The 13,016-nt window shown below is 48.5% G+C and overlaps 1 protein-coding gene across 1 annotated transcript in view; it reads left to right on the top strand.

Annotated features, from left to right (window-relative positions):
- The window catches only part of RP1L1 (RP1 like 1), a 47,844-nt gene extending 36,472 nt beyond the window's left edge, over positions 1-11,372 (top strand). The window contains exons 5-6 of the mRNA XM_082216283.1: positions 4,088-9,645; positions 9,691-11,372. Of these exons, the coding sequence (XP_082072409.1) occupies positions 4,088-9,645; positions 9,691-10,554 (6,422 nt within the window). The 3' untranslated portion in view covers positions 10,555-11,372. The remainder of the gene's footprint in view (positions 1-4,087; positions 9,646-9,690) is intronic.
- The last annotated feature ends 1,644 nt before the right edge of the window (positions 11,373-13,016 follow it).

Genomic DNA, 13,016 nt, shown 5'->3' with positions numbered 1-13,016 from the left:
GGCCCTCTGCCTGACTTTTAGGAGACATACCTGACTTTTAGAAGACATCTGAAGGCAACTCTGTTTAGGGAAGTTTAGGTCTTTCAGTTTTTCTCGATGGGCAGGTGCCAGGGGGCTCCACCGCCTGGTCCCCCAACAGGCCACTGTTCTGCAGGTTCAGCAAAGAAGGGACGGGGAAGCGGAAGTTGGCACAAGTACCTCCACCTGCTTAAAAAGGACTTCCTGTCCATCTCCCCAAATCTGCTTGGGAGGCTTAAGGGAACGATTCAGTAACAGTGATACTTAACACAGCAGAGACTAAATCAGTTGCATTCAACATTGAGCAGATTTTAGACCTATATTTTGGGAGTGCTCGATCTCTGAAGCACATGGGATTATATATATATATATAAGCTAAGAATCATCCCCAGAGAAAAATCATCCAGATGCCCCAAACTCTACGGTCTCCCCAAGATACACAAAGAAGGAACACCACTCAGACCAATAGTCAGCTCCATAGGCTCACCTCTACAAAATCTCGCTAAATTCCTCGCTAAGCAACTTCAGCCCTATGCAGAATCCATCGCTTCACACGTTACTAACTCCTTCCAGTTCATAGAAACAATAAAGAAGCAATACCTACATCCCGATGACCTACTTGTGAGCTTCGATGTTGTATCTCTCTTCACTCAAGTGCCCATTAATGAAGCCTTGACAGCCATTCAAAACAAATACAACCCCCCCAAATACATCCTGGACCTGACCAACCACTGCCTAACCAACACGTACTTCATCCACAATGGACAAAGATACAAACAGATAGAAGGAGCACCTATGGGATCACCCCTCTCACCGGTCATCGCAAATTTGTACATGGAACACTTTGAAACCAATGCTTTAGACAAGTCAGAACACAAACCCAAACTTTGGCTCAGATATGTTGACGACACCTTTGTAATTTGGCCACACGGGAAAGAAAAACTAGATAGCTTCCTCACACATCTCAACAGCCTACACCCCAAAATACAATTCACTATGGAAATAGAAGACAACAACCAACTCCCCTTTCTTGACGTCCTAATCTACAAAAAACCTGATGGCTCCCTAGGACACACTATCTACCGGAAAAAAACACACACCAACCGCTACTTACATGCACAATCACACCACCACCCTGCACAAATAAACTCCGTAGCCAAGACTCTCATCTCCAGAACCAAACGCCTGGCTAACAAAGACCACTTGACAACTGAGTTACAGAATCTCTCAAATGTGTTAATCGCCAATGGATACCAGAAAAACAGGGTTACGAAGCTAATCCAAAAAGAAACACCCCCCAAAAACCAAGACACAGAAGAAAACAATGGCATGGCCCTCCTTCCTTATATCAAGGGCACTACAGACAAAATCAGCAAAATCCTCCATAAACACAATATCAAAACAGCCTTCTGCACCAACCAAAAAATAGCCAATATCCTCAGAAACCCAAAAGACAAAATCCAGCTGGAAAACCAAGGGGTCTATGAAATACCCTGCAAAGTCTGCCCAGCCACGTACATTGGACAAACAAACAGACGAATAAATGCACGTATCGCAGAACACAAGAATGCCGTCAAAAAAGAAGAAAAAACTTCCTCTCTTTTCCAACACATGAAAGAAACAGGACACGAAATTAATTTTGCAGATTCCAAATTGCTCTTTAACATGGAACATCACCACAAGAGAATAATCATGGAAGCCATCGAGATAGAGAAACACCCTCACAACATGAACAAGCGTGACGACACGTCCCGCCTGCCAGACATCTGGAAATTAGCCCTCCCCACAAAAACCGACACCAGAACCAGAGGCACACAGAACGCCGTCACCAATCAACCACACCAGACCCAAACCCAGACCCTCTCCACAGACATATTACAGACTCCATCCAGTAGCCAAACTATAGTGGCACCTCCGGATGCTGCACCCCCCGGCAATCCCTACACAGATCTGGCTGGCACAAGGCACAAAACCACAGCTCGCCCCTATACACGAAGCCAAGCCAGAGCACAACTAAATGCAGCACAGCCATCTTCTCAGAAAAACTCTTCACAAGCTCAAGATGTCAAGACACGAAAGCTTTAGCAACTAATCTACACTTAATGACCCACCCAGTGGTATTCAGAATATCACTCATGAAATCACCCAAGATATCCCTCAAGTAATTAAGGAACAAAAGAAGAAAAGGCACACTAATCTAGGAACTTCCTCTCTGCCCAGAACGTTGGAGGCTATACACCACACCCCTCAACAGTATTTATAGGAACTCAAACACCAGACTCTGCTCTGTTCCAGTAACAAGAAGCCGAAAGCACCAGCCTGAAGATGACGAGTGAGACCTCGTCGAAACGTCGCACAGACACCCCGACTCTTACACGGGAAGACACCCGAAGACACCAAAACCTGCATTCCTGTACCCGTGAAAATCTACGAAAGCATATATATATATATATATATATATATATATATATATATATATATATAAAATAATTATTATATTATTATATTTTATTACCAGCAGAATTACTAGTACTGGGTTGTTTGAAGCATTTAGTCCTGGAAACAGATTGAGAACTGGTAAATCTGCTTCCTGCTGCCAAAAATAAAAAGTTCCATACTTTCCCATGTATAAGACTAGGGTTTTTTTACGTTTAAATAATGGAGAAAAATTGGGGTGGTCTTATACACGGGGCAATACCCCCCCATTTTCTTAATTTTGAGTCCCCAAAAAGGGGCGTCTTATACACGGGGGCATGTTATACATGGAAAAATACAGTATTTCAAAAAATGAGGGGGGGGGATAATGTTCCAATGCAAGAAGAATGGTTTATTTTTTTAAAAAAATGGTTTATTTTTTAAAAAATGGATTAATAAAGCACGAGAGAACATTAACATACTGCAAAATATACAGATACGCTTTGTTTGTTATATTTTGGAGCAGTAAGTATCAGGACCGTATAATGAATTATACGTATAATGAATTGCAGGGTTGGACCAAAAGGACATTTAATCCAAACCCCTGCAATGCAGGAATCACAGCTAAATAATAATAATTTTTATGGCAATTCTGTAGCTCAGATGGGAACTTGGGGGAATGTTTAAAGCAGGGAGGCTGCGTTAAACAGTGATTTTGCAGAGCACATTAGGAAGCAGCCTGCATCCTCCTCTAAATGTCGCTTGAGTGGTGTTGAAAGGGCTGGCAGTTTCAAAGAGCCCTTTTGCAAAGGGCCTCCCCCTGCTCCCATTTGAGGCTCTTGTGTCTGGAGGGGAGGGGCTGCCTTAAAAGCCCTTTGCAAACAGCCATAGGGCTTTGAAGATGTTGCAGATTCCTAAGTGCCAGACAGGTCATAAAACAGCAGCAGCAGCAGCAACCTCTGTACCTTGCCTTTTAACACCTGAGGCATATGTTTTAAGGACCCACCTTATATTTATGCTGTGGGTTGTTTTGAATTGTTTTTGATGTTGTAAGCCACCTTGGGACCTTATGGCAAAGGGCAGGTAATTATTATTATTATTATTATTATTATTATTATTATTATTAATTATTTATACCCCGCCCATCTGGCTGGGTTTCCCCAGCTACTCTGGGCAGCTTCCAGCAAAGTATTAAAAAACAGTGGTCTGTTAAACATTAAAAGCTTCCCTAAACAGGGCTGCCTTCAGATGTCGTCTAAAAGTCTGGTAGTTGTTCTTCTCTTTGACATCTGGTGGGAGGGCGTTCCACAGGGCGGGTGCCACTACCAAGAAGGCCCTCTGCCTGGTTCCCTGTAACTTGGCTTCTTGCAGTGAGGGAACTGCCAGAAGGCCCTCGGCGCTGGACCTCAGCGTCTGGGCAGAACGATGGGGGTGGAGACGCTCCTTCAGGTATGTTGAACCGAGGCTGTTTAGGGCTTGAAAGGTCAGCACCAACACTTTAAATTGTGCTTGGAAACGTACTGGGAACCAATAATAATAACAATATCACTGAGCTCCCAGTTTACTGTCCTAAGTGTCGCTGTATGCTTGGCATAATTCCTTATAATTTCCCTTTTTGTGTTTCCTCAACACCCCCATCTCCTTCAAACTCCAGTGAACTTTGGACTCAAAGCCAAGAAGAGTGTGATCCACCCGCGGTCAGCCTTGAGCAATCGCTCCGCGAGATTCTCCTTGTCGTCGGAAAAATCCTATCCAAACGGCCTTGTGACATCGCCGGAGAATGGCGCCCCCTGCTTGAGCCACTGCCCGCACTCCAAAGCGGGCAACCTGGTTCATTCCTTGGTCAACGATGACGTTGAGAAGAAGGTGCATGTGAACAAAGATGGCAGCCTGTCCGTTGAGATGAAAGTCCGCTTCCGCCTGCTCAACGACGAGACGCTCCAGTGGTCCACACATATCCAGAAGTCCAGTCTGAGGGGCAAGGTGTCCTGTGAAGAGATGGGCATAGACGAAGACAATGGAACAGACCCCGCAGAGAAAGAGAACCCGGAGGTCAGCTCCGAGGTGGACGACTCATTATATCCCTGTGATGCCGATTCCTACATCTCGAACCTTGACGTGTCTGAAAACGAGGAGGCGTGTTGCCACAATTGTGGCAAGCCATGCAAAGAGTATGACATTTGGAAGAACCCCATGCATGCTTCCCAGAAAGAGGAGCCATGGGTCAAGAATACTTGGTACACCCACTCTTCTTGCTCAAGCACGTCGTCCCACCGCAGGGTCGTCCGCAAAAAGACGGCCTCCGTCGAGAGCAGCCGCACCTCGTCCAGCGGAGAAGAATATTCCAAGCATGTCGTACGGGAATCCTCTTGCTACTCGGAGACTGTAGAGAACAGGGTAGAATACCGGGCGGTGCAAAAATGCCGTTGTCGGCACGGCCAGAGCAACACGAGCAAAAGGGGGTCACCCGTGGAAATGGATTCCGCAGCTTGCTTAGCCAATTCCCAAAATGAGGACAATTCCATGGTGACTGCAGAAGGAACGGAGGGCAACAGCAGCAGGGCGGGGAGCAGCGGGTCAAAATCGTCTCGCTGTTCCGCGGAAAGCCAGATCAAAGTGTGCGAGGAGAGCAGCAGCGTGGTGAGGACCATCTCCTCTCATAGCATCAAGGCGCGGGACGAGGTTGACTTGGAAGAGGACAGCTGCCCGTCCTCTCCAAAGAGCGCCTACAGCCAATCCATTCAGCGGACAACACCTGGGACAAGGGACAACCCAGATGAGCTTTCAGAAGACGCTCAGCCAATCTCTTCATTCTCCGTGGAGGAAGAGGCAGACAAGGAACAAGAGGAGACCAGCAAAGTTCATTCCGCCTTGGAAAATGTGGCGTCCAACCAATCAGTCAGGGATGACGTCAGCGAGTGCGAGAGGTGCTCCACAGAACGGTCCTTCCGTTCCAAAGCTTGCGATGGGAATAGCCAGAGAGAAGACAGCAACGAAACACAGGTGTGCAGCGCAGCAGCTTCCTCTTCCTCCAGGAGGAGCAAGCACAGCCACAATCACCGAGAGGCAGGCGCCAAAGTCTCCAGGGTGTCCACCATCAAAAAAAAGAGGACAAAAAGGTCTCTGCATGCAGAAGATGCACGGTCGAGCAGCAGGGGCTCTTGCTACTCCAAAAGCTCCCCAGAGATGGAGGGAAGAGAGGGAGAATGCCATGCATCTCACGACTCAAGCTCTCCTCGTTCCAACGTGTCGTCCTTAAGCGAAGCAGCGGCACCTCCCGCCGGCAACATGGAGAGTGCAAGTAGCTCTCCCGGGCATTGCAGCCAGTCCTCCAAGAGCATCCAGGAGGGCGGCCAGCCAGATTCCTCCAGCAAGGAATCATCTGCTTGCTCCAGCTTCTCCAATTCCAATGGGAAAAATGGAACCGACAAGGCATCAAGGCCGGGGAGCGTGTTCGAATCCACGTGCTCCAAATGTGGTTGCACGGCGGCAGCGAGAAACAAAGGCCTTGGGAGCATCCAGTCGATTGTGTCTTCCCATTCGGAGAGTAAATGCGCAGAGACAGAGGCGTCAGGGAGGAGCGAGCATGCTGGCTCGCAGTCGAGCGTGGCGCAGTCCTCGAAGCCGAGGAGGAAGAAAAGCAGCCTCCATTCCAACGCGGAATGCTCTAGTCAAGCTTTGGCGTCAGAGTCTGCGTCCATGTATAGTTTGCACTGCCCAGCTCCCCCGAAAGGGAGGCCGAGTGGCAAAAAAAGTCGGTCTGCGGTGCTGAAGAAGAAATCGAACAACGCCAGCGCCACTGGGTCGGAGCCAACTGCGAGCAAGGAGGAAGAGGAAGCAGCCCATTCGCAGCCCACTGAAATGGAGGAGGAAAACGGGCCAGGGGATCCTTCTGAAGCGCTGCATAACGAGGCAGGAGAGGCTGAGGTGGAAGGCGATGAGGACATCATCCCTTCTTCTCTTCCCAACGCTTCTCCGGAAGAAGTCGTGCACGAGTGGTTGAGAAAGATCCCCTCAGAGACTCTGCTGATGAAATGTGAGATGCAGGATGATGGAGACGGCACAGAACTGGATGCTGAAATGCCCAATTGCTCAAACAACCAGGAATTGTTGGGAGAGGAGCCGGAAGGAAAGAAAGAAGAGGAGGAGAAGGAGGAAGAAGAAGAAGAAGTGGCAGCCAAGGAGGCAGCTGAGAAGGGGGCCGTTGAGGATCTCAATGACGAGGCAGCTTCCAAAGCGGTGTCAGAAGAGGCTAAGGCAGGCCAAGCAGAATGCAACCACTCTGTCATCTCCAGCCAGAACAACCACAAAAAGGACTTGCCCAGCACCATCCAGACCTCCGTGCAGATCATGAAGGCGCTGCTGGCTTCCAAGCAAGAAGCCAAGCTGGACCGTTCACACAGCTTGCCCGAAGTCTCTCCTACGATGGGCAGAAAGCTCAGCAACTCGGCAAACATTCTGATCACCTGCCTGGCTAGCTTGCAGATCCTTGACGAAGAGCTGGACCCCTCAAGCAAGTCCGGCAAGTGCCTGAACAGGCCGAGGTACACGGAGCTCTTGAACATCTTCCAGGCCCTCTGGTTTGGGTGCACGTCAGAGAAAGGGGGCACGAGCTCAGGCCTCCAAGGAGAGGCCCCTGAAAAAGTGCCCTCCACTTTCAAGGACCGTAAAGATGGCGGCTTCACACCCTTGTCCTCTTCTGGAGTGGATGTGAGCAGTGGCGATGGAGGCTCAGGAGAGGGGAGCGTTGCTGGTGCCCGAGACTGTGCCTTGTCACCAGAGAAAACAAACGGAGCCAAACCCACCAAAGAAGAGGCGAAAGAGGAGGCAGAGCGAGAGGGAGGCTGTAGTGAGGAAGAGGAAGAGGAGCATTCCCAGACTTGCTTAAAATCTGAAGGAGAAGAAAAGGCAGCCTCTACTGGAGGAGAGGACGTGACAGAAACCAATGAGAACCAGGGCAGTGACGTTGGCGAGGAGGAGGAGGGAGATAAAGAAGTGGTTGGAGAAGAAGAAATGGAAGATGTCGAGGTGGAGCAGGCAAAAGCGGATGATGCTGATGCAGACCCTGTTGAGCAGACCCAAGAGGACCCCGCTATCCAGGAAGTAGAAGAGAGTCCCAGTCAAGAGAACGGTGATGAAGCTGATGAAGAACCAAGCAACAACCAAGAGAATGGTGATGAAGCGGCTGAAGAGCCAAGCGATGATCAAGAGAATGTTGAAGTGGCTGAGGAGCCAAGCGATGATCAAGAGAATGGTGATGAAGTGGCTGAAGAGCCAAGCAATGATCGAGAGAATGTTGAAGTTGCTGAAGAGCCAAGCGATGATCAAGAGAATGTTGATGAAGTGGCTGAAGAGCCAAGTGATGATCAAGAGAATGTTGAAGCGGCTGAAGAGCCAAGCGATGACCAAGAGAATGTTGAAGTGGCTGAAGAGCCAAGCGACAATCAAGAGAATGTTGAAGTTGCTGAAGAGCCAAGCGATGATCAAGAGAATGTTGAAGCGGCTGAAGAGCCAAGCGATGATCAAGAGAATGTTGAAGCGGCTGAAGAGCCAAGTGATGATCAAGAGAATGTTGAAGTGGCTGAAGAGCCAAGCGAAGATCAAGAGAATGTTGAAGTGGCTGAAGAGCCAAGCGACAATCAAGAGAATGTTGAAGCGGTTGAAGAGCCAAGTGATGATCAAGAGAATGTTGAAGTTGCTGAAGAGCCAAGCGATGACCAAGAGAATGTTGAAGTGGCTGAAGAGCCAAGCGATGATCAAGAGAATGTTGAAGCGGCTGAAGAGCCAAGCAACAACCAAGAGAATGCTGAAGAGCCAAGCAACAGTCAAGCTGAACCCGATCCAAGCACAAATAAGAGCGAACCCCAAGAAAGTGTCGAAAAACAGCTGGTGGATGAGTCAGCAGCTGATACAGTCTCCAGCAACATAGTTTCTCGCCAGTCCACAGCAAAAGCTTCCCTCATCACCCCACAGAAATCTATCGACCCCGACCCGGTTTGGGTGCTGAAGCTTTTGAAGAAGATCGAGAAGGAATTCATGGCTCACTATGTCAGCGCCATGAATGATTTCAAGGTGAAGTGGAACTTGCCAAATAGTGAGGAGTTGGACTTGATGATTACACAGCTGAAAGAGGAAGTGAGTCGGAGGATCCAAAAGAGTATTGAGAAAGAGTTAGGGAAAATCAGAAGCAGGGCGGGCAGGAGGGTCCCAAGGCCTCCGGACGAGCAGCTGCGCCGCGATTCTTCCATCCTGCAAGTGGAAAACCGAAGGCGCCGTTTGCAGAGCATTCACAAAATGTCCCTCTACAATGACCGCAGCAAGCCGCGCGAGACAAGGGAATTAGATGAGGAATTTGATTTTTTCAGTACGACCATTAGAGATGACATAAGTGACCCCCCTGGGGAAGAGGAGTACTGCCCTTGCGATGCCTGCTTCCAGAAGAAAATGGAGGCCAAAGCCCTGCAGTCTCGAGGGCCGGTGGTGGCAGCCAATGCCCCCATCGTGAAGGCCTTTGACCTACAGCAAATCTTGAGGATGCAGAGAGGCAAGGCAGAGGAGGACATTGCAGAAGAGGAAGCAGAAGGGGAGGCCACTGAAGCTGAGGCAGAGCAGGAAGTGTTGGCTGATGAGCAGGAAGTGACAGAAGGTGAAGCAGCAGAAGCCCCAGCAGATGGGGAGGAAGAAAATCAGAACTGTGAGGAAGCTGAGAGGGAGGAAACTGTGAACGAAGAATTAGGTGGGGAAGCACAAGAGGAAGCAATGGAAGGAGGAGGAGAGGGGGAGGAGGAAGTAGAAGAAAATGGGAAAGAGAAAGTAGAAGAGGAAGCAGAAGAAGAAAAGGGAGAGGAAGTAGAAGAAAAGGAGGAGGAAGTAGAAGAAAAGGGGGAGGGGGAGGAAGAAGCAGAAAAGGGGGAGGAAGTAGAAGAGGAAGCAGAAGAAGAAAAGGGGGAGGAAGTAGAAGAAAATGAGGAGGAAGTAGAAGAAAACGAGGGGGAAGTAGAAGAAAAGGGAGAGGAGGAAGTAGAAGAAAATGAGGAGGAAGTAGAAGAAAAGGGGGAGGAGGAAGAGGAAGTAGATGAAGAAAAGGAGGAGGAAGCAGCAGAAGAAAACGGGGAGGAAGTAGAAGAAAAGGGGGAGGAGGAAGAAGTAGAAAAGGGGGAGGAAGTAGAAGGAAAAGGGGAGGAGGAAGAGGAAGTAGATGAAGAAAAGGAGGAGGAAGTAGAAGAAAAGGAGGAAGCAGAAAAGGAGGAGGAAGGGGAAGGAGAAGGTGAAGAAGAAAAAGAGGGAAGGGAAGAGGAAGAAGGGGGAGAGGAAGTGGAAGCAGAGGAACAAGAGGCGGGAAAGGAGGTTGCAATGGAAGAAGACGATGAGGAAGTGGGAGCCAAAAGTGAAGGAGAGGGGGAAATGAATGAGGAGGAAGAGGCAGTAGACGAAGAAGAAGACGCTGCAGAGGAACCTCAAACGGAAGATGAAACTGATGGTGCGGCAGCCGATCCAGAGGAGACTGAAGGAGATAACAAACCTGAATGTGCAGCAAATGTTGACGATGGCAAGGTCTCTGAGGCACCAGCAGAAGCGGAGGAACAGCCTCCGGCAGACGGTGAAGAAGAGGATGAGGGCGATGCCAAGCCAGAGACAGAAGTGGAAGAAGCAGGAGAAAACGAAGCAGAGGCGAATGGCGAGGAAGCAGATGGCAGTGAACCTGTGCAGGACGGTGGCAGTGAAGACCCCAGAGAAACGGAAGAAGGAGCCCCTGAAGGGGCAGAGACCCAGAGAAAAAGCTCCGCCTTCTCCTCTATGGGGAATTGTTCCCAGCAATCCCAGAAAGGGTCTGAGGAGGGGGGTGGCGAAGAAGACGACTGTAAGGAATTGGAGGGTGGTGGTGGTGGTGGTGGTGAGGATGGAGAGACAGAAGGCGACGCAGAGGCCAAACCCACAAAGATGTACCCAGATAGTGAAGAAGAGGAGGAGGAAGAGGAAGAGGGAGATGACGAAGAAGACCAAGCATCCACTCAGGCAAAGAAGAAACCCAAAACTGGCAAGAGCAAAGGCAGAAGCAGCCCAGTCCCTAAAAAGGAGGCGAGCTCAGAGGCGATTGATCAAGACGACCTGGACTTCTAGAATAAGCCACCCAAGACTCTGGGGACCATCGGAGAAGCATTTGTTTTCTCAAGTCCTACTAAACCAGACATCTCTTACCCTCTGATTCCCTCAATGTTGTTTGTGTCTACTGGCAGAGCAAATACCTGTGTATCTTTGTAACGGGGGAATCGGCCACAGCAGTGCAGATAAGCGACTTCCCGTTGCGAATATTGCATTGCAGGGAATGTCTTCTCCACATGGCAAACTGGAATTCCTTCAGAGCCCCTTGCACTCAATTCATAGGGCAAACAATTTGCTCCCAAGGGGACAGGGCATTTGTTTCCTGAATGAGAAGCTTTGCTTATGGACAAACCTGCAGCGAGTTCCACGGGTGTTTTGTGCGCATAGACAAGGTCACTCACACTTCCACTCGCTGACAACGTTTGCACGTCATTTGAACGGCGCAGCTTGCTTGAACTTTTAAAACAATCCAACTTTGCTCAACAGATTATGTGTTTACCACGGAGACAATATGTCGTCCCTTTTACTTGAGGAGGGAAAGGCAGCAATATGTATCTCTGCTCCCTGCCACCCACCAAGCAAATTGTAGCTTTCCAGGGGGAAATGGTTGGTGGAAAAGGACAATCAAATCTCATTTGCACCACTGTATAAAATGTGTGTGGTTTAAGCAGCAAGAAGGCTGTTTTTCCAAATGTGTGGGTTCCCCCTGCCTTTTTATATTTTAAAAAATAGCTCTTTTTTTAATTGTTTGTTTTTAGTCAAGCATGTAAATGTGAATGAAATGTGGAAAATGGATGTGCATCACATGAGAAAATAAAACAAACCTGATTTGTTTATCTATGTTTTCTTTCTTTCTTTCTTTCTTTTTAAATGCCCCACCCCAATGGGAAGCTAGAACCACACACTTGGAAGGTACCTTAAAGGTCATTTGTCCCAACCCACTTCCAAGGAATCCTGCACCTTGTATTGCAGGCTGCTCCTCTGTCAAACAGCCAATACCACCAGAGGTAAAGGTAAAGGGACCCCTGACCATTATAGAATCATAGAATCATAGAGTTGGAAGAGACCACAAGGGCCATCGAGTCCAACCCACTGCCAAGCAGGAAACACCATCAGAGCACTCCTGACATATGGTTGTCAAGCCTCTGCTTAAAGACCTCCAAAGTAGGAGACTCCACCACACTCCTTGGCAGCAAATTCCACTGTCAAACAGCTCTTACTGTCAGGAAGTTCTTCCTAATGTTTAGGTGGAATCTTCTTTCTTGTAGTTTGGATCCATTGCTCCGTGTCCGCTTCTCCGGAGCAGCAGAAAACAACCTTTCTCCCTCCTCTATGTGACATCCTTTTATATATTTGAACATGGCTATCATATCACCCCTTAACCTCCTCTTCTCCAGGCTAAACATGCCCAGCTCCCTTAGCCGTTCCTCATAAGGCATCGTTTCCAGGCCTTTGACCATTTTGGTTGCCCTCCTCTGGACACGTTCCAGTTTGTCAGTGTCCTTCTTGAATTGTGGTGCCCAGAACTGGACACAGTACTCCAGGTGTGGTCTGACCAGAGCAGAATACAGTGGCACTATTACTTCCCTTGATCTAGATGCTATACTCCTATTGATGCAGCCCAGAATTGCATTGGCTTTTTTAGCTGCCACGTCACACTGTTGGCTCATGTCAAGTTTGTGGTCAACCAAGACTCCTAGATCCTTTTCACATGTACTGCTCTCAGGCCAGGTGTCCCCCATCTTGTATTTGTGCCTCTCATTTTTTTTTTGCCCAAGTGCAATACTTTACATTTCTCCCTGTTAAAATTCATCTTGTTTATTTTTGCCCAGTTCTCTAATCTGTCAAGGTCGTTTTGAAGTGTGATCCTGTCCTCTGGGGTGTTAGCCACCCCTCCCAGTTTGGTGTCATCTGCAAATTTGATCAGGATGCCCTTGAGTCCATCATCCAAGTCGTTGATAAAGATGTTGAATAAGACCGGGCCCAAGACAGAACCCTGTGGCACCCCACTAGTCACTCTTCTCCAGGATGAAGAGGAACCATTGATGAGCACCCTTTGGGTTCGGTCAGTCAGCCAGTTACAAATCCACTGAGTGGTAGTATAGTCAAGACCGCATTTTACCAGCTTCTTTACAAGAATATCATGGGGCACCTTGTCAAATGCCTTGCTGAAATAAAGGTAGGCTACATCCACTGCGTTCCCTTCATCTACCAGGCTTGTAATTCTGTCAAAAAACGAGATCAGGTTAGTCTGACATGACTTATTTTTCAGAAATCCATGCTGACTATTGGTGATCACAGCATTCCTTTCTAGGTGCTCACAGACTGTTTTCTTAATGATCTGCTCCAGAATCTTCCCTGCTATTGATGTCAGACTGACTGGGCGGTAATTATTTGGGTCCTCTCTTTTCCCCTTTTTGAAAATAGGAACAACATTTGCCCTCCTCCAGTCTGCCGGGACTTCGCCTGTTCTCCAGGAA

This window comes from Podarcis vaucheri (assembly GCF_965113315.1).
Source record: "Podarcis vaucheri genome assembly, chromosome: 3".
In the NCBI taxonomy this organism is placed as follows: Eukaryota; Metazoa; Chordata; class Lepidosauria; order Squamata; family Lacertidae; genus Podarcis; species Podarcis vaucheri.
Note: the sequence above shows the minus strand (reverse complement) of the source record. Positions and strands in the feature narration are given on the sequence as shown.